This window comes from Corythoichthys intestinalis, chromosome 10 (genome assembly GCF_030265065.1).
Source record: "Corythoichthys intestinalis isolate RoL2023-P3 chromosome 10, ASM3026506v1, whole genome shotgun sequence".
Lineage (NCBI taxonomy): Eukaryota > Metazoa > Chordata > Actinopteri > Syngnathiformes > Syngnathidae > Corythoichthys > Corythoichthys intestinalis.
The window spans coordinates 43,145,800-43,168,198 of NC_080404.1; the positions used below are offsets into that span (position 1 = coordinate 43,145,800).

Below are 22,399 nucleotides of genomic sequence, written 5' to 3' on the forward strand. Positions count from 1 at the left end.
TCGTTAGACCTCGTTAGAAGAAGTTAGACTTGTTTGACAGCCAGAAATCTTGCTTGTTTGTGGTGACCAAATACTTATTTTCCACTCTAATTTGGAAATAAATTATTTAAAAATTTTTAAAAATGTGATTTTCTGTTTTTTTTCCCTTATTCTGTCTCTCATGGTTGAGATTTACCCATGTTGACAATTACAGGCCTCTCTAATCTTTTCAAGTAGGAGAACTTGCACAATTGGTAGTTGACTAAATACTTATTGTCCCCACTGTTCTTTCCTTAATTTGAGTGTTTTTATTGACATTGATTATAATATGCTTTCAATCACTTTTTGACGATGTACATTCCAAAAATCTGTCAATGTTAAACTGAAACACAAAAATGTTTCCAGGTTGTCTTATCTCTGAAGAAGAATTTTATTTATTCCTTTTTTTTTTAATTTAATTTAATTTTTTTATTTTTATTTTTTTTTTATAATCATGTGTAAAACCAGTAAAATACGAGAGTGATTCTAAATCGGTGGTATGTTATTCAGCACTGGAATAGAAAATAGTTTTGGTTATTGTGTATATCTTGTTAAGAAGTTATATTTTTTGGGGACCAGAACATAGGACCAAGGACCATCATTTTGAGTTTGCGGTACTTGAAGCAGTTAATATGCTCTTCTCTAGCAGGGTGCGATGCAGATGGCCTTGCTTAGAGCAAAGAGAAACTGGGTCTGTGATGAGTGCAATGATCTTTGTACTATAAGGGATGTCCTAGAGCTGTGAGTTGTAATGCTGGGGGTTGTGAAGAAACTAAAGTAGAAAGAAAACAGCAGATGCGTTATAAGCTTAGAGCGAAGGCTTTTAAAGCCAGATTTGATTTAAAGTACAAGTAGCGCTGTCACAATAAATTGATAAAAGTCCAACAAGTTGAGTACTGTTCAGTATTCAGGAAGGCACATTCTTGATTTAAGGTCTCCACTCATCAAGACATGTCACATTACCTAAATAAACTTATTGATAAAGTTAGCTGTGCTCCACTGAGCATAGTTTCTGCTGAAACAGAATATATAGTGTTGTTAATTTATAGGCTTTTCTGTACCGTATGTTATTTCACAATTTGCTAAGCAATACCTATATTGAGGTTGTCAGGCTAGAAGATGTTTTTACTTTTGACTGGAACACTCCAAATGGGAAATTTCTTACTTCCCTGCAGTCTCTTCTCCAGTATTCATTTTGAAAGAGTGATAGCGGTGTCTCTGAGGATGCTGTTAGGCCCCTTTTCACAAGTGTAAACATTTGTCTTAGGCACCTCATCAGCCGTATGTTGGTAATTCAACTTTGCATCAAATGCTGTATGTTTTGTTCTTGTGTTTTAAATTGATTACTTACCAGTTAATTTCCTTTCTCTCCCACTTTCTCCCCAACAACCCCTCTCTATTCCCTTAACACATCGTTCTGTCACTATACTCCAGGTATGCATCGTGCAAAAAAGGGACACAGAGAAGATGTACGCCATGAAGTACATGAACAAACAACAATGTATAGAAAGAGATGAGGTCCGAAACGTCTTTAGAGAGCTTGAGATTCTACAGGAAATTGAACATGTGTTTTTAGTAAATCTCTGGTGACTATCTTATGTTTTTACACTTTCAATGTGGAATGCAATGCTTTGTCTGTTGTCTGCATGTATGTCCAGCCAAAAGACTTCTCATGGGATACACGTTTAGTCTGAAGCCTGAAATAGCAAAATTCTTTGCGGAGATAATGCAAGCACTTCATTTGGCATCACGAAGCAGAAAAGTTTTACAAATACTTTGCAGAGATCACAAGTAATAACTTTGGAAATTCACACAAGATATTTTGGACTCAGGAAGCACGCATACACATCTGATAATTAGTGAGCTTTGAACTGACCTCAGTTCTCCCTCGAGTTGGATAAGTCTGTGAGTGGCGGCTGCTTTCATTATTCAACGCTCATCTCCGAGTGGGACACATTTCTAAATGTAATTGGGGACCTGGCACGCCATTCATGGCATATTGCACAAAGCACTTAACTCTCCTGTAATTGGTAGCATGATATTGCGTGCATCCATCTTTTCCAGACACTCACAGAGAGAATACTTTGTTTCTCACACATCATGCATGATGACCTCATAATGTGCTCGAAATGTGTGGAGACAAAGCATTTACAGTTGTCGTATTATGAGAGGATATAGACATTTTGAGGGCCCACTACATTACATTACATCAAACTGAGGGCATTTTAATCTAATTAAACCTTTAATTTTGTCGTTCAATTCCCATATTGAGTGTTCCACTACCAAAACTCTGTGTGTTCTAGTTTGCCATGTGCCATGGTCCTCTGCTTACTCCCTCAGCTGCAGATACAGAATTAGCCTAAATACCTACCAGTCTTCCCTCTACACAGCCACTAACACTGTAAAAAACAGCCTATAGAATTTACTCAGTAAAATTGTGTTAACAATTTACACTCAGTTTAATAGTGTAAAATTTAACCAATTTTGCTTAGCAAATATTACCTAAATGCAATAACAATAATATACGGTACTCGAATAATTTGGATAAGGTTTACTTAACCTTTTGAAACAGATTACATCACTTAATACCTATTAAAATCAAGTATTATTTACTCATGGGTATAGCGTATTTGTATTGTGTATTTTACTGAATGTTTTTGAATAAATATTAATTAAAAATTTAAAATATAAACTTAATTATTACTAATATTCCACATAGGGCCGCAGTGGGTGCAGGATTTCACTCCAACAAAACAAAACCACACCTTTTCACCAATCTGGTGTTTTACAAGTGTAATCAGTTGATTGCAGTCAGGTGCTGTTTGTTTTAGTACAGACCAAATTGGTTGAAAGTAGGGCTGCAGCTATCGATTATTTTAGTAGTCGTTTAATCGACAAACCATTAGTTCGAAAAATCGGTACTCGGATAAGGAACACGAAAATATAAATATAATATGTATTACCTGAGCTGAGCCTCAAACAGTAAAACAAATAAATGACCATTGTACAACAAAAGAACAATTGGCTGACTTGCATCTCAAAAGTCTGCTAGTTTAAACTTTTTTTTATAATGCTCTTAACAAATGGTTCAGACATGAGGTGGCGTGGCTCAGTGGTAGAGTAGTCCCCCAACCCAGAGGTTGTGGCTTCGATTCTCAGCCCTGATGAACTTGTCTAAGTGTCAATGAGCAAGATACTGAACCCCACGTTGCTCCTGGTGCTGTGTCACCAGTAGGTGGATTGCGAGATAGTGTAAAGCGCTTTGAAGGCCTTGAAAGGTGTAAAGGCGCTATAGAAGTATAACACCATTACATATTCCCACTAAAATGGGTTAAATATACCTATAAACTAAATTACGAATGCATTAAAAAAAAACATTAGCTCAAACAAAATTCAGCATATGTTGGTCTTAAAAGGGAGCACCTGGATTCAGCCATGTGAATTGAGGCAGACTAGAAGTCAGTGTAGCCACTCAAATCAATAAAACTAAATGCAAACACTTTCAAAATAAACCATTACCACATCACTTTAATTAAACGAATACTGAAAGCAGCAAAATTTAATTCGAATATTTTTTTTCTAATTGAATGCTCGAGTTAATCGATTAATCGTTGCAGCACTTGCTAAAAGGTCCGTGCTTGATCGGTATGAACAAAAACCAGGACCCACAGAAAGCCCGCGAGGACCGGTTTGGAGACCCCTGCCCTAAAGCTTAAAATCATTGCACACAAAAGAAACATTTGATTTTCAATTGTTTTTATTGACAATTTGCTCATAAACATTTCAGAAATTGTCTGCCCAATATAAATTGCATGTAAACATTTTTTTCATCATAGTATGAGTTCAAGTACCATACAGTATTAACTAATGAATGAAGAACACGAAGGCATCAGTCCAAAATAAGTAATAAGCGAACAACATGAGTTTCAGAAGTTTTAACTGAACAGTGAACAACATGAGTGCATCTTTCAGTTTGAGATACAAATAAGGCAAAAATGCTGTACCATAGATGTTTGATCCCGACAGGAGTGCTATGTTGTATCATGATAAACTACAGTGCAAAATATTTTCATGAAATTAGTTAGCAAATTATAGAAATGTAAATGAAATGCATTTTAGCAGAAAAGACTTGCTAAAGCAGGAGTCACCACCTCCAGTCCTCGAGGGCAGTCTGTTTTCCACGTCTCCCTCGTCCAACACACCTGAATCAAATAATCATTATCATTATCAAGCTATTGGATAGCTTGCTGATGAGTTGTTCCTTAATACATATTGACCAATCAGAGTTGTGGTGACCTCTAGTGGTTACCGCCATGACTGGGTTTACACACCTCAGTAGCAGCCCAGCGTCATTTAATGTAAACTGTAACCTTAGCTCCTGCTGGCTGTGTGCTGCGGGCGGCACACCTTAGCCAATGGCGGACTTCCATTCGGGGCCTTGGGGGGGGGGGGGCATGGCACTCAATTATACCGAAGGGCGAAACATTTGACAATCCTGTACGCTGTAACTGAAAAGTTAATTAGAAGATAAGGTTAAATTAAGCCCATTATTACCAGCAAACCATGTTGCTATGCTGAAGCACATTGTTAGCTAGCTATCAGGAATGGCTGTCGAAAGCCAGGAATAAAATATACAAATATTTAGACTTGTTAAATAAATAAAAGAAAATAGATAAATAGGCTTGTTAATGTTTTCACATTGTCAATTTTAGAAGAAACAGCAACTTCAAACTTACCTGCTACTGTACGATGCCATCCAAGTTGCCATGTCCCGCCAAATGAAATGGTCCTCCTTTCAGTTTCATATAAGACTCATTTGCGCATGTGCAACCTTGAGCACACACCTAATATTTTTGAGTAGATATCTTGTTTGTTGAAGTTGAAATTTTTACTGATTAAAATTAGGTAAAGAGAGTTAATTTTAACCAATTTATTACAGTTCACTTGCTTACCTAAATACTTTACTATAATTTATACAATTTATATGTCTCATAATTACTACCCACAAAAATCGTTTTTTATAGTGTAGGGGTGTAAGAATACATGTATGTAGATCGATATATCTATTGGTTTAGCGTCACTCAATTAACATTGTCATCTTTTAGATATGACATTTCCTTAAGAAGATTGCTTTTTCGGAATGATTTTACCAAATTCGGGCCCATTTCCTTCCGGCTCTGTCAATACTTAATAGAGATACTTAAAACTCTTTGTATGACATGGCTGTTTAGTCTTGTTTAATCTGCATTCCATTCAATCTACTTTAGTTATTTGCTGCTTGTCAGCCGTACAGGTAATGAGACAGGACTAACGAATCCCATTCGTCGTCATACGGATGTCTCCTTTATTTAATAATGGCTAGAATTTTAATGAATACGGCAAGTGTGACTGAACACCCTATGGATCTGACAGATTCCATGTCCATAGGCTTACCCCTTTAGTATTGTCCTTTCTGTTGCTTAGCAATTGGGAAAGCCAATAATTGTTAATGGATGTGCAATAGAGACATGAGGGAATCGGGAATCCCTCTGTACTCAAAGGCAAACATGTGAGAAACACCAGCTTTGATATCATTTTAAGAAGTGTTTTTCTTGAGACCATGCCAGGAGGGAGCCAAATACACAGCTGCAGTCACTGCGAAAGCAGGAACACACCGAACAGCTGTCACAGGAAATAATGATTCATACAGTAGTGGAGAAAGGATAAACAGGAGGGATCTTGAAGCCAATGTTGGGATAGTAGTATTTTTCATATTGGATTTACAATATTCCACCTAAATAGGATTTGTAGGGTTTTCCCAGATCTTTAACGCACACACATACAGTTAATGCTGCTGTTCATTTAAAGCAACACGAGGTAACATTTCAACCGTTATAAAATATTTTCCTAAAGTGGGATAATATATCGACTCACAACTACTTGAATGACACGTTTTATATCTTGAGGGGGTCTGTATCACTTTCACCGGCGCTAATTAACTTTGAGGAGGGTGGCAGGAACCCTGCCACACAAAAAAAAAACTACAAACGTGCAAAACTGCTTCACGTCATACGTCACTTCCCCCTTCACCCCAATCGTTATAAAGACGGAAGTCGATTCAAACACTTTTGCGCGAATTCTGCAAAGATGGCAGAGCAACAAGAGAGACAAAAAGTTTTGTCTCGGGGAGGAAGGGGGGAGGGTACCAGAATATACAGTCCCTGACAAAAGTCTTGTCGCTTATCCATTTCGTAGAAACAATTGCTAATAACCTGACATTTAATGATTCAATTGGTTTCAGAAGTGGCTCATATGAAAGCTAAGGCGCTCCCAAATGATGAATGTACAAAAATATATTTGTTTCACTGAAAAAAGTTTTAATGAAGACATAAAGGTCAAAATTTCAGGTCTCTCGCACACCGCCATACTGGATGTAACCCCAGACCAAGATTTTGCCACCACCAAACTTCACTGTTTTCTGAGTGAATCTCTGATCCATGCGGGCTCCAGTAGGTCTCCTGCAATATTTGTGGCAACTGTGGTGTAATTCAATGGAAGATTCATCTAAAAAAATCCACCTTTTGCCACTTTTCCAGCGTCCATCCTTTTGACATGCTGTGGGCCTTGGCAAATGCCACACGGTTTTTTAATTGTCTGCACCCTGAAAGATCTGCAGGGTGGAAGGCAACATAAATAGTCTGAAATATCAACAAATCATAAAAACATAAAAATACACACATAAAAGGGACAAATTCGGCAGCAGGATGGTTGCCTGGTACACCAGACTCTGTTCCAGCTATTGAGTCTGGCCACCATTCAGCGGATACAATTTCCAGGGCGGAGCAAGTCACAGCAAACAGACAGCGGAGTGGACCAATCGGCGACGGGCAGACGTGACGTTAGTAAAATGATGAGGGCAGGACGAGGGACTTGCGCGCGGACGTAAACATACGAAGAGAGGGGAGTTTTTTCAACATGGCTAGCACGAGACAGACAATGACTCGTGTCGATGTGTTTTTGGTAATTTAAAACTGATTTTACCGTGGATTGGAACATATTCTCGGCTCTCCCGTTCACCATCTGTGTTGTTGTGGAGAAGACTTTCGACGTGCAAGAGTGACGTTGCTCAATAAGAACACGTCACGCAAATAAACGAATCTGATTTGTCGATTGATTTTGTACCTGCTCGAGAGGCCGTTAATGGGCTGGTTCCCACACTTTTCTCTCAGTGTTTGAAAAATACAGGGAGAACAGTCTGGCCGTGCCAGGCAAGCAGGATGGTGCTCCATCGCATACTTCAATCTCTACCTCAAAGTCAAGGCCTCAAGGCAAACAAGATCAAGATCTTCCAGGACTGGCCAGCCCAGTCACCAGACATGGACATCATTGAGCATGTCTGGGGTAGGATGAAAGAGGAAGCATGGAAGACGAAACCCAAGAATGTTGATGAACTCTGGGAGGCATGCAAGACTGCTTTCTTTGATGTTCCTGATGACTTTATCAATAAGTTGTAGGAATCCTTGCCAAACCGCATGGATGCAGTCCTTCAAGCCCATTGAAAGTCATACAAAATATTACATTTGGATCTCACAGCACCACTACTTAATTCACTTATGTTATGTAACATATTTTTGTATTTGAAGTACATTTTTTGTTCAATTTTCACACTACTTTCTGTAGGCGACAAAACTTTTGTCTTGTCAAAATTTGACCTTTGTGTCTTCATTAAATGATAAATCTTTTTTCAGTGAAACAAATATATTTTTGTAAATTCAACATAATTTGGGAGGGTCTTAGCTTTCATATGAGCCATTTCTGAAACCATTGAATAATTAAAAGTCAGGTTATTGGCAATTGTTTCTACAAAATAGATAAGCGACAAGACTTTTGCCAGGGACTGTACAGAATAACCATTGGCCTGGCTTTCACGATAGCATGACGCCCCCCCTGACGAGTTCGGGTGGGGTTGGGGGGGTTTAGCCACACTAATCCAAATGGTTGCTAACTGTCATATGCTCGTGTTAAGACACAACTGGATTAATTAACTTATTACTATTCAACCTTCACACAGCCACTGGAAACAGAAATGTTGTTAAATCCTGGGGACCGAAGATTGCATTTTGATTGATTGGTGATTTTACAACACTGTGCGGGTGTGCGCTGGTGCTCATGGGAAATGCAGTCTTCCTGCAAAACACTCCCGCTTTTGTCCACCAGCAGCGCTAAAATCGACCAAAACGGTATAGTTACCAAGTGTTCTTTAAATATTAGCAAATCTTTTGGACTATAATACTTATATTTGCAGTTGGAGACAAATTCATTAAGAGGCTGCTTTGTGAATTCTATCAGCTGGGTAAAGGCTGCCTCAAGGAGAGCTAATGTTGAGTTTATAGCACACTGTAACCATTGGAGCCAATTCCTTATTGCATAACTGTAGGGGTCGAGGTAACATTAAAAGGATTACCTTGGAGGGGTTGAGATTGAATGTATTGTATTACATGTGTCAATTCCACAAATCCCTCCAAGGTTAAGTATTTTGGAAGAATGTGCGTTCAAACCTAAAGTTCAATGGTCTAATTTCACCATTCATTCTCTGGTCTTTCCAGTATTGTTCGTTGATTAACAAACACTATTTTGCCCTAAGAATAACCACAAGTCCCTCAACAACGATCATGTTTTCTCTTGATGAAATTGAAATTTTTTCTTTAATGAACTGTTGATGGGGCAGCAAGAGTTTAGGATAATAGTATCGGATTTAAGCACTAAAATATGGGTCGTGTGAGGAAGGTGAGGGTAGTATTTTTTCTCTTGTTCTTCATCCTCTCATCAGAATCAAATTGACCGAGAGGAGTGGAGAGGATTGATGTGCTGCGTCCTGCACAGACTCCATTAGGAATATTGATTTCAGGCGGAATCAAGGCCTTTTTGAGATTGTCGAACAAAGTAACCCTTTACACACTCAGTTGGAATTCATTGCAGGGAGGCTGACTTTTTACTACTTTGATTTTTTTTGCCCCAAAGTGACCCGCCTCCATACTATTATGGAATGGAAATGGAAATCAGCTGTGTTAGGTCAGTGACACTGTGTTGCTACTTTATGACAACTATTTGTAGAACACAGCATTACCGGAAATGTAATTGAAGTGAGTCCATGTGAAAACAGGGCACTTGAAGGTACAGTAGAGGAATAGTGAAAGGCGAAATCTGTCGTGATGGAATGATGCAGTCACTTTGAACTTGCCCATTGTCAACATTATATCTAGGTCACCTAAACTTTGCAGATGGCACACTGCCAACGGGATCGCAAATTTGGTGTTTTTCGTTTCTTCAAAACTGTTCTCCTCTTTCTCTTCTCTTGTACTTCCCTGCCTCCCTGCGCTCATTTGTCACAGTGGCCCGATTACTTCAGCCGTTTCCTTGTTCTCCTTCCAGCCAGATAACCCTCTTCTTTTCATTGCTGTGCCTGCAGTGGCAGTTTTGTCCTTACCTTTCCAAGTTCTTCTCAAATTTGGATACCTCATTGTTGCCGTAGATTCACTTTTCCCACAAAGATTTTAACGCAACGATACAATACGATATCAGGGTTTCCCACTAAATTTTTGAAAGATATTAAAAGCCATTTAATAACAATACTTAAATGTAGAGTCTTACAAAAAGACGTTTCTTGAAATACAATGCGATGCGCAAACAAAAATACAGTGCAATTCAGTTAAATGGCTGGGACAGCTTTGCTCACGTATCGACCATAAGATGCCGCCATTGTGCTTTTCAACACGAGGATTATACAGCATTAAAGAAAAACCCGAGAGGGTGATTCTTTGGACAATGATACGATATTGGCCCCAGATGACCAAGTCTGCCACGATTCCATTTTGATTCGGTTCGATTCAAGAGCCTCCAATCGATTTGATATTATGTAGAGGTGCAACAATTAATCGACAACTAATCGATTAGCAAATTAATTGACAACTATTTTGATTACCAATTAATCGTTTAGGACCTTCTTCATCTTGCCTAAATTCATAAAATTATAACATACATATAACTTATCAGTTGTAAATGTTTCTTCATTATATTTTTGTTAAGTCAAAGTAGGACATGAACAACAATCTTTTACTTTGGAAAACAAGTCACATTTTTGCCAATTCTCAGACATCTTACTATCTAAACTAGATTCTTAATAAGGCTGCAACAACTAATCGAATAATAAATTAGTTGCCAACGAATTTATATAATCGATACAGTTGTAGACTACAGTTAAGTCAGGAAGCTGTAATAAAATATATATTTTTTTAAGGAAAGTCATCCATTTTGTCTCCACTGTTATTTAAAACATGCCTAAAACAACTTCAAGGTACATTGTGAAGGTATTTTAAAAAAGTGACATTTATCCGATTAATCGATTATGAAAATAATCATTAGTTGCATCCCTAATATTATGTTCTGAGGCGTGTATCCTCACGTGGGTCGCAGGGGTGCCGGAGCCTAACCCGGCTAACTATGGGCAGTAGGCAGGGTACACTAGGGCTGTCCCAAACGACTGATTTTCTCCCGATTAGTCAGCTGACTATTTTTACTGTTAGTCGACTAACTCTAATAATAATTATTAATAAAAAATTTTTTTTTTTTTTTACTAATTTAGCAATGACATTTTTGTTGACGCTTATCAATTCACAAAAACATTTTGGAACACTTAAATTATTTATTAAAGTACAAATAAACACGTAAATAACAATAATAAATCGCAAATAAACAATGAGTTAAAATGCTGATAGAATAAACTATTGCAAAAGAATGGAATGTAAACAGATTCAGAACAATTCTTAAAAAAACACCTAGCATTAATATTATAGTATAGTACAATATATAATAGCATTATAATAATTATAATAAATATTCATTGCCAATCAGAGTTTTCATAAAGGGTGTCATTTTAAAGGTATTCTTAGTGTAGAATTTGAATTCTGAAGTATGTGGGATTAACTCCAAAAATCGTTATTTATATGACGAACATGACATGCTTTTATTTTTTAAATGTTCACCGGAAGTACGTTCGCTAAACAGCTAACGTCAGCTTTACACTTCGCAAAAAAAGCACTTTTTGTCATTGCATGTAGTGTCAGTAATAGATTTTTCTTTTTTTTTCTTTTTCTTTTTTTTCTGCCAATTTTTAATAGCAGGCTAAAGTAGGTTGCCTTCCCCCCCCATTCACCTCAGTGTAGCAGTGCTAACGTTACAGTGTTTAATATAGATGTGTTTTCTTATTTTGTATGTCTGAACTTTAATTCTCCAGTGTGTTGATAAGAGAAAGGCACTGGAGTCTCATACGCCATCAGCACGCACGCACCAATGTATGCATGCACGCACGCACGCACGTTCGCAGCGATAAAACGCAGCCGTGAACATTACCGCCCTCATTTTTATTTGCCGTGCGATAAATGGACTCATTGCATATCGCGACAGTCTTAGCAACTTCAATAAAACATTTCGTTAGTTAGTTAGATGGACTTACAAACTGGGTGACGGCGCTTTAGGTGTTTATTCACGGCTGACGTGCAGCCAAGCTTGGCATTGAAGAGACAGGACACAAGAGTGTACCCTCTTTTGTTTCTTTGCAATAAGTCAATGTTTTGGACACTGTGGTGCGCTATTTTGGCTTTGTCCCGCTTTCCCCGCTTGCATACAGAGCAATCTGACATTCTGAACTTTCCACACATATATTTTTCTAACCCTTCATTAACTGTCGACGGGATGTTGGCTCGTCGACGGATTTACGTCATCGATGACGTCAACTATGTCGACTAGTCGGGACAGCTCTAGGGTACACCCTGAATTAATTGCCAGCCAATTGCAGGGCATACTCATTTTACCACCGATATATTTCACCTAAAGCAATAAAAAAAAATGCAAAGTAATTTTCACAATTTTAATGCAAAAATATTAGACTTTAGGATGAAAACCATTTTTAAGAAAATGGCATAGCTAAAGGCTGACTTATAAAACCTGATGTATTGACCCAAAATCGATGCATTACGAAACCCCTATTTTATTTTATTTTTAAAAATGGGGTTAAGCTCTGATAAAGTGGTGCAAAGTGGTTTTCTTGGGTCATCCCCCCCCCCCCAAAAAAAAAACAAAAACAAAAAAAAACATAACATTAAAAATATCAGCAGTAGAAAACTTTTGGCCCCTTTGGTATGCCTTAACGTTTGCTCGCTACTGTAAAATCATTCCATGTCAGGTTTTTCCTTGTCTGGGATTGATTAAGGATCATTTAAACACCATATAACAACTCAATTCCTCTACATTTCCAACATAATATTATGTACTGGATATGCAAGCAGGGCCTTGAATGTGGGGCAATGAGATGGCAAGTGCCACAGCAGGGAAAGCTGTCTCCTCAAGTGGCTCCTGTGAGTCAGACAGTGACCACGAGGTGATAAAAAGGTGACAGTGAAGATCGCTGCATCCTGGGGCCAGCCATCTGCTTGGAGCCTCTTGTACTGTGAAGATATTTACATTTTTGGCTTTGCTTATCCTTGATGTAACATACAAAGACTGGCCAACCATTTGTATGCAGGAGGAAATGTCATTTTGAATTATTTAATAGCAGCAAAAAACAACTGCCCATTAACTGTCCTCTCACATGAAAGTCAAGGACACGTCAAAGGCTTTCAGAAGATACACCAAACAGTGCTTCAAATGTTTTTTCATCTCCTTTAGAGCCAAAACATGTTTTTGTCCTTGGATTAGTTTTCACTGGGGAAAAAAAGGCACTAATTTCCCGGTTTATTGAAGCAAGGCATTGCAAATGAAGAGGTATGATCAGAATGTGAATACCTAGGATATAACACAGGGTGTAAAAGAAGGCTTCAAAAGAAATGCAAATGGCATGTAAGAAATGTGAAATTACCTCTCTGCAAGTTAAAAAATAAAACATTCAGCAAGCTTTTTGAAGATGATACACAGTGATTCCTCGCTATTTCGCGCTCCAAACTTCGCGCCCTCAGTCCATCGTGTATTTGTTTTCAATTACGAAATAAATACAGATGAGCTCTTCTGATCCGATCACATTGTCTTACACTCCCTCCTGCTGCTTTTCTTGGTCAGGCAGTGCACTGGAATTGCCTATTAAAGTTAACGATGATTGACAGACGTTAATGCGTAAATTAGGATTTTTGACATTAGGCTTAATCTTCAAGTTAGCAGGGGTTAGTTTGTGGAGTTGATTTCAACAAATTCTGTTTCGTTTGCAAGTTATTTGTTAGTTTCATGCTCTGGAGTAGCTAAGCTAGCATGAGTCAACGGCACCATTATAGCATGTCAATAAAAAACAACAACATATGCACACATGAAAATCATCGATGACCCATGCAATCAATAGTGTTGGCTATGTTTTCAGGATAAAGTTATTAAAACTTACTACTCATGTCAATAATTGCAGTGTGAACAGCAACATTTGTTATCCAGAAGCTCTGCAGAGGAGCAGGGCGGAGTGAGATCGCATCGGGTTTTTTTTGACCACTGATTATTTATTTCGTAGCCAGCAGCAAGTGACCAGTTTATATTTTTCCTCGTTCTTCATAGGGAATTTGTGGAAACTTTCCTTTGCCCTTTTCTTCTGTATGTTTCCACAGCCTCTAAATGCACATTATGCCATGTTGCCGGCAGTCAGTTAACTCAGCAGACTGATGCTGCACTCGAGGAAGGTGGGAAGTCTGTTTCCAACCTCTGATCTGGAAAAATATCATTAGTACGCCTCCACTATTTGTTCGCTTATGAGAAGTCAGATTTGCTGGAGGTCAAAATGTCTTTTGAAGGCCAGAATAAAAAACAACTTGGGGCAATCAGCCATCTTTACGGTTTACATTCGCTTGGAACCCTTTAAGGTCGCAACTGGTACCCTCCGAGCGGGATAAGTTCGACTTCCCACCTTCCTCGAACGCAGCGTGATAACGAGTGACCGAAGCACTTCTCTTTATTAGGGCTGTATTACGCATCTAAAAAAATAGTCCTGCAGAATGAAATGAATTACAGCAGTTTGGTGTGACATTGTTTTGGCCGCATGGGTGTTTTGAAACAATGATCCGTGGTTTGAATTTATTTGACTATGTCACATCTGGTCGTACATCTGTATCTTTTTTTTATTGGCATGCTATAATGTTGCCTTTGACTCGCGCTAGCTTAGCCACTCCGGAGCCCTGAAACTAACAAATAACTGTCAAACGAAACGGAATTTGTTGAACTCAACTCCCCCAACTAACTAAACCCCTGCTAACTCAAAGATTAAGCCTAATGTCAAAAATCCTGAACTTCCGCTTCAAGTTTTGATCTTGCCAGAGATGCTTGGAAGCCGAAACATCAAAGCGCCGCGTGCGTCAATCATCGTTTAACGTGTTAAACAGTTTCTCTGGCAACTCATTGTGTGTAAGTGAGCACCTTGAGCGGATTTGAGTGGACTTACTCAATGAAGCAGGTAATTAAGACAAACATTTTTCTTCTTTCTTGTTTAAAAGTTATTCGGTGGGACAGTAACCTGTTTAAAACTTATCATAAGTCTTACATTTGAAGTGCTTAAAAACCATTTATTAAAAAAAAAAAAAATATATATATATATATATATATATATACACTAAGCCTGAACGTTATATAGTTTAAACATCACCATCGCGATGTGCGCATGCGCGATAGTCCCATCGCATGGACGTGCGATTGTTTTTTTTGGTTTTTTTTCCAATCCGCAAACTTCTGATCTGCTTCATCCGCTCGCACAGCCGCTCACCCCCTTTCCCAGCTCTGTCACTGCGGCACTTGCTTATTAAAGTTAACGATGGCTTTGATCTGGTCAAAGAAGCCGGGCAGCAATTTGTCAATCATCGTTTAACTTGTTAAACAGTTTCTGCAAAGAAGCGCGGGCTGGAATGAATGTGTGCGTCTGTAGGGGGAGAATGTGGAGACGTTCGAGACATATAAAATAAACGCCAGAAGTGATTATGAGGAGTTTGTAATTTCTACATGTCACTCCAAGAGTCGCAGCCATGTTAGGTAAACAGAAGTATTTAATAAAGCCAAGCATTTTTCTACTACAGTACTTTATTCTTGTTTAAAAATGATTCAGTGGGACAGTTATGTTTAAAACTGATCATAATTAATACATTTGAAGTGCTTAAAAAGCATTTATTAATATATATATATACACACAGTGGGGAGAACAAGTATTTGATACACTGCCGATTTTGCTGGTTTTCCCACTTGCAAGCCATGTAGAGGTCTGTAATTTGTATCATAAGTTCTCTTCAACTGTGAGGGACGGAATCTAATACAAAAATCCAGAAAATCACATTGTATAATTTTTAAATAATAAATTTGTATTTAACTGCATGAAATAAGTATTTGATACATTACCAACTAGTAAATATTTCGGCTCTTAGTTCTTTTTTAAGAACCCCTCCTGTTCTCCACTCATTACCGAAAGTAACTGCACCTGTTTGAACTTGTTACCTGTATAAAAGACACCTGTTCACATGCTCAAACAAACAAACTCCAACCTCTCCACAATGGCCAAGACCAAAGAGCTGTGTAAGGACATCAGGGATAAAATAATAGACCTGCACAAGGCTGGGATGGGCTACAGGAAAATAAGCAAGCAGCTTGGTGAGAAGGTAACAACTGTTGGAGCGATTATTAGAAATAGGGCTGCAGCTATCGAATATTTTAGTATTCGAGTAATCGACTGAAAATTCTATCGATTAATCGAGTAATCGGATAAAACAAATATATTTTTAGGTGAAGAGCAATTATAAATATACATGAGAAAACAAGACATTTCATCTAATCTTGAACCATTTTCAGTCAATCAATGTCTATATTTTCGATGTATATTGTTGAAAACAGCCAACAATTGCATCTCAGATGTAGCTAGAATTAAAAAAAAAAAAAAAACTAATTCACTGCTTTCATTCAAAAAACTTTTAGATCTTATTAAAAAAAAAAAATATATATATATATATATATATATATATATATATATTACCTAAAAATGCCGTTACGCTTGATAACACACATCACTTAAAAGTTAGGATTTTTTCCCCACGTGTTTCAATTGAATTTCTCTTTGTGTCAAGCCATTTTTAAGTTCTAGTTAAGTTTTAAGTTAGTCTAAACTGTAAGTCCTGATAGAATTTTGAGTTTTTGCAGTGTTCAAAATAAATGTATGATACAGGCTGTACTGGAGCACATTAGGGACCATTGCTACTTGGTGTTTTATCCAGCAATGACTACTGAGCTAAAATTGATAGTTAGCATGATAAAGTTTATATTTTACACCCTCATCACTCCACATTGCTATGTTATGTTAAAGCCTGTATGTAAGACACGTTAGCCACGCATCGACAGTGGTCATAATTAAATGAAACCTAGCCCCCCGCAGGGCTAACTTTACGTGAGCTAGTAGCGACAGTAACGTTAATCTTATTTATTAGCGCTTAGCGCTCTTTACTAGCGCTTAGCGCTGTACTGCTTTAAGATGGCGGCTGTTTAATAACGCTGCCCAGACGCGGCCGAGTCTGTCATTGCGCATCTAGTTCAACATACATGTGATCTTTATGAGACGCATCAGACGCTAGCTGTTACCTACGTAGCATCGTGCGGGCTAGTATTTGGCAACGTCGGCGTCGTTTGTGGCGGCTGTCAGCTGCAGTAAGTTTTGGTTTTTTTCCCTTCTTCCTCCCCGCACGTGACAGCGCGTTGTCCCGCATTAAAAATAGTCCGAGCAAAACGTGATGCTTAGAGCTGTCAAAATAAACGATTACTCGAGGTGAATAAAATTACTCGGATCAGTTTTTAAACTCGAGTTACTCGAGTTGCTCGAGTACTCGTTTCAGCTCTAATTAGAAACATTGAAGAAGTTCAAGTTGACGGTCAATCTGCCTCGTTCTGGGGCTCCATGCAAGATCTCACCTCGTGGGGCATCACTGATCATGAGGAAGGTGAGGGATCAGCCCAGAACTACATGGCAGGACCTGGTCAATGACCTGAAGAGAGCTGGAACCACAGTCTCGAAGAAAACCATCGGAAACACATTACGCTGTCATGGATTAAAATCCTACAGCGCACGCAAGGTCCCGCTGCTGAAGCCATTGCATGTCCAGACACGTCTGAAGTTTGCCACTGACCAACTGGATGATCCAGAGGAGCAATGGGAGAAGGTCATGTGGTCTGGTGAGACCAAAATTGAACTTTTTGGTCTAAACTCGTCGTGTTTGGAGGAAAAAGAAGGATGAGTACAACCCCAAGAACATCATCCCAACCGTGAAACATGGAGGGGGAAACATTATTTTTTGGGGCTGCTTCTCTGCCAAGGGTACAGGATGACTGCACTGTATTGAGGGGAGGATGGATCGGGCTATGTATCACCAGATCTTGGCTGACAACCTCCTTCCTTCAGTGAGAGCCCTGAAGATGGGTCGTGGCAGGGTCTTCCAGCATGACAACGACCCAGAGCACACAGCCAAGGCAACTAAAGAGTGGCTCCGTAAGAAGCATCTTAAGGTCCTGGAGTGGCCTAGCCAGTCACCAGATCTGAACCCGATAGAAAATCTATGGAGGGAGCTAAAAGTCCGTGTTGCCCGGCAGCAGCTCCGAAACCTGAAGGCTCTGGAGAAGATCTGCATGGTGGAGTGGGCCAAAATCCCTGCTGCAGTGTGTATCTATAATAGCAAACAAAGGTTTCTGTACCAAATATTAAGTTTGATTTTTGTGATGTGTCAAACACTTATTTCATGCAATTAAATGCAAATTTATTATTTAAAAATCATACAACGTGATTTTCTGTTTTTTTGTATTAGATTCGTCCCTCACAGTTGAAGAGAACTTATGATACAAATTACAGACCTCTACATGCTTTGCAAGTGGGAAAACCCAGCAAAATCGGCAGTGTTTCAAATACTTGTTCTCCCCACTGTATACATTTTTTAAAATCATACTTTGGGGGAAAAAAGTTAGAAAAAACATGTCTTATATGTATCTCTTTCCAGTGCTAGATCTGAATAAATACATTGAGCGCACACACACACACACACACACACAAAAAATGGGGGCTGGGGGGGTGGGGATGCTCTACTTCGCGGTTTTTCACTTATCGCAGCGGGTCCTGGTCCCTATTAACCGCGAAAAATGATGGAATACTGTACACCGTGGTCATGATGAGTCATCCAAAGTCTTTCCAAACAGCTATTCAAGTCATCTAGTAAAAATTTCTTTAAAAAAAAAATAAAAATATATGTATATATATATATATATATATATATATATATATACATATATTTTTAATATCGCAATATAATAACGCAATATATCGCAAACCCCCCAAAAATCGCAGCAAGTTTTTTCCAATATCGTTCAGGCCTAATATATACATACCGTATTTTTTGGACTATATTTTTTCATAGTTTGGCTGGGGGTGCGACTTATACTCAGGAGCGACTTATGTGTGAAATTATTAACACATTATTATATCATTTCACATGTTATTTTGGTATTTTGGAGTGATACTGATGGTTTGGTAAACATGTTAGCATGTTATTTGTGCTATAGTTATCTGAATAACTCTAATAATAGCTATAAATAGCTATGTTACGTAAACATACCGGCCACGTTCGCATTTCGTTGTTCATGTATCATGTAACATTATCATACTGTACACTTATTCAGCATGTTGTTCTATATTGTATATTTTATTTTAAATTGCTTTTCAATATGAAATATCTCTTCTATGTGCTGGATTTTATTAAGTAAATTTCCCCCCAAAATGCAACTTATATATGTTTTTTTCCTCTTCATTGGGCATTTTATGGCTGGTGTGACTTATACTCAGGTGCGACTTATAGTCCGAAAAATACGGTACATTTTTTTTTTTTTTTTTTAATTCTGCTTTGGGGAGAAAAAAGTGAAAAAACACGTCTCATATGTAACTCTTTCAAATGCTAAATCTGAATAAATACATTGAGCACACACACACAATTTTTTTTTTGAGGGGGTGTGCTACTTCGTGTTTTTTTTTGTTTTTTTTACTCATCGCGGCTGGTTCTGGTTCCCATTAACCACGAAAAACAAGTGATCACTGTATCGGAGTTCTATACAGTTTGTTCACCCATGTGCTTAATGGATTGGTCATTTTATGGAGCAGAAATCATTTTTTCAAATCCCCTCCCTCTCACCGAGAGACTGTGTTTTAATTTGATGTGCATAGTTAAGTAAGCCTGATTAACAAAACTGTCAAATGTGGAGCAAAAGCGGCTTTCAATTAAGTCACATCGACCATAGATGGGCTGCATTCTAGCTTTAACTCGACAAACACTTCAGGTCTTTGCATTCACTCAAATAAGTGGCATGTTTAAAAGCTTTTGTAGCGTTAATTTTTCCGTCTTCCCTGCAATCTAAGCTGCATGCATCTACAGATAAAATGCGCTCATGTTTCAATGCACGTTATGAAATTAATTCATGATGAACATGTCAGGTGAATGCTTTGCACAAGTGATGCATGCTTAGGTGTCATTGTGTGTGTATTAGCAGTTTTTTTGGGCTGCTTGTTTTTTAAAAAAAAAATTTTTATTTTTTTTTTTTTAAACCATCTGTGACTTGCAGTTGTGATTTCCTCCCGCCCCAGGTATTCATTCCAGGATGAGGAAGACATGTTTATGGTTGTGGATCTCCTGCTTGGAGGAGACCTCCGTTACCACCTGCAGCAAAGTGTCTCATTCAGCGAGGACGCTGTTAAACTTTACCTTTGTGAAATGACACTTGCACTAGACTACCTACAAAGCCAGCACATCATTCATAGGTATGAGATCAATCTCTCCCCACGTTGTTTAAACACGTGAATTTGTATCTTAATTATGTCTGCAGTAGGAGTGGGAACCTCTTGGTACCTCACGATACGATACGGTTTGCGATACAAAGCTCACGATAACAATGATCTGACGATATGGCGATACAACGATTATCGATACATTGGTCAGGAAATCATTCTAGGATATTCTAAAAACAACTTATAAACAGAAAAACAAGCTTCTGCTTTGAATTGGAATGAGTTTATCACTAGTAAACGTCCAATCCATTTGAACTGGGAGGGTGGCAGCGAATGAACATTCGTTCATTCGCTGCCATCCCTCCCACTTCAAACGGATTGAACGTCTATGGCCGTCAGCAGCAGCCAATGCCAGGCAATGAGGTAATTTTGGGCCATTTAAGGTCATTTACCTGTTGATTTTCAGTTACTTCCTGTTGATTTTAGGGTATTTTGTGGGTCACTTCCTGTTCATTTTGTGTTACAGACCTGGGAATCACACAAATGAATAGGCAGTCACTCAAACTCAACAGGAAATGACCTGGAAATGCCCTAAAATGAACAGCAAGTGACCTATAAATGCCCTGAAAATCTGACAGAATGACTGAATGCTCTAGTTTCGAATGAACAAACGTTCCCAGGCTAAATGGATTGGGTGTCGAGCACTGTCAAGGCAGCCTTGCAGTTAACTGAGACATTATTATGGTGGAATATTTGGGTAGCAACTTGTTGGTTCCTTTATTTATTTATTTATTTATTTTTTAGACATTGACACCTTTTTTTTTTTTTAGACATTGACACCTTTTTAAAATGATATCTCGATTCTTGCAGGAGCATATCGGTAACCTTTTGGGATACAAAGTATCACGATATATCACCATTTCGATATTTTGTCACACCCCTAGTGTGCAGGAACCATTTTTTTTCAACCAGTGATCATAAACTCTTTTGACTTTGTTGCTGCACTAGCTTTTCGCTAAAACTGCACAGATGGCAGTCAGGAACAATGTGGTGACAGGAGCGTACGGCATGTCAGTAGAATAAAAAGAGCGATAACACTCAAATTAACTGCTGGCAAATTGAGGTGGGCAGGCATGGTGTTAAACTAATCCCTGCTTTAAGCAACCGACAGAGGTGGAGAACACTGCGTGCTATCTCAGTAACCTGAGCCTGGGATTTTTCTATGGGAACTGTCAAGCGATAACGCTCAAATAATTTTCTGTGTGTACGTATGTCATCCTATCATATTATAATGTCTGGCTAAGGCAGTTTAAACTTGTTGGAGGGGAAACTAGATTAAGAATAAAATGCACTTTCTCATAAATAACCAAATTCATGTCAATATATTTTTTCCAAAATGGATTTTTATCTTACAGCGTTCAGTTAATTAAGTTTTATTACAAGACCATATTGTCGATTTTTGGTGTGGATGTAAAATCTGTGTCAAAATGATTATGCAACTTTCCAACACTCCGCTTTGAAATTTCAGGGCAATGGGTGGTTTTCTGTGTTTTAGTTTCATTTCTATAAATATACGTTCACTGAAAAGCCTTGTGTGTAAGACTCACAGTTAACCATTTGTCATCTTCATCCATGGTGGGCTTTCAGTCTGCAGCCTTTGTTTAAATGTGCTGAGCACACCATTAATTGTCAGCCAGTGAAAGAGCTAGGTCCCTGCAGACATGGATTTAGAACCACGAGAGGCAGAAAAAGAGTTTGAACCTTGTTCAAAACACTCATTTGGGCTGGAATGTGCAGTCTTTGTGTGCGGTGCATGCATGTACAGAATATTCACTTGTACAATCCCTAGCAAAAAGTATGGAATCACCAGTGTCAGACAAGCACTCACTTAGACATGTTATTATATAGAAAAAACTCTGATAAAAAGCTTGGGGAAAAAAATGAAATAGTTCAAAAGTGCAACTCCTTGGCATTCAGAAACACTAAAAGAAATACATAAAAAACATTGTGGTGGCCATTAAATGGGCCACCACAATGGCCCATTTTTATAGAGCAACCAATTTATAGAGCAAGTGCAGGGAAATAAATATAGAATCGCTCCATTCTGAAGAAAGAATATGGAATCACTCCATTTTGAGTAGAAAATACAGACACACCCAGTCAATTTCCTTTCCTTAATTGGGCCACTGCCTCAGATTAGATCTGCTCGTTAGTCAGCAGTTAAAACAGTTCAGTTATCACACCTAGGAGGGCTGCTGGACCAAGTGGATTCACAAGAATCATGGCTCCAACAAGAGCGATGTCTCTTGAGACCAAGGAGAGGATGATCAAACTTCTTGAAGAAGGTAACGCTACATGTTTGGTTGCCAAAGATGTGCGCTGTTCACAGTCAGCTGTATCAAAAATCTGGACCAAGTACAAAAAGCATGGCAAAGTTGTTAACCGGTAGACCGAGGAAGATATCCAAACGTCATGACAAACAACTAAAGGCCATATGTCTTGATGAAGATGTACAAGACAAATGAACAAGAAATGGGAGGAAGCTGGAGTCAATTTATGTGACAGAACTGTGCAAAATCACCTAAAGGAAATGGG

The 22,399-nt window shown here is 38.4% G+C and overlaps 1 protein-coding gene across 1 annotated transcript in view; it reads left to right on the plus strand.

Annotated features, from left to right (window-relative positions):
* The window catches only part of LOC130923010 (serine/threonine-protein kinase 32C-like), an 80,061-nt gene that overhangs the window by 33,824 nt on the left and 23,838 nt on the right, over positions 1–22,399 (plus strand). Inside the window, exons 3-4 of the mRNA XM_057848370.1 lie at positions 1,453–1,604; positions 19,664–19,837. Of these exons, the coding sequence (XP_057704353.1) occupies positions 1,453–1,604; positions 19,664–19,837 (326 nt within the window). The remainder of the gene's footprint in view (positions 1–1,452; positions 1,605–19,663; positions 19,838–22,399) is intronic.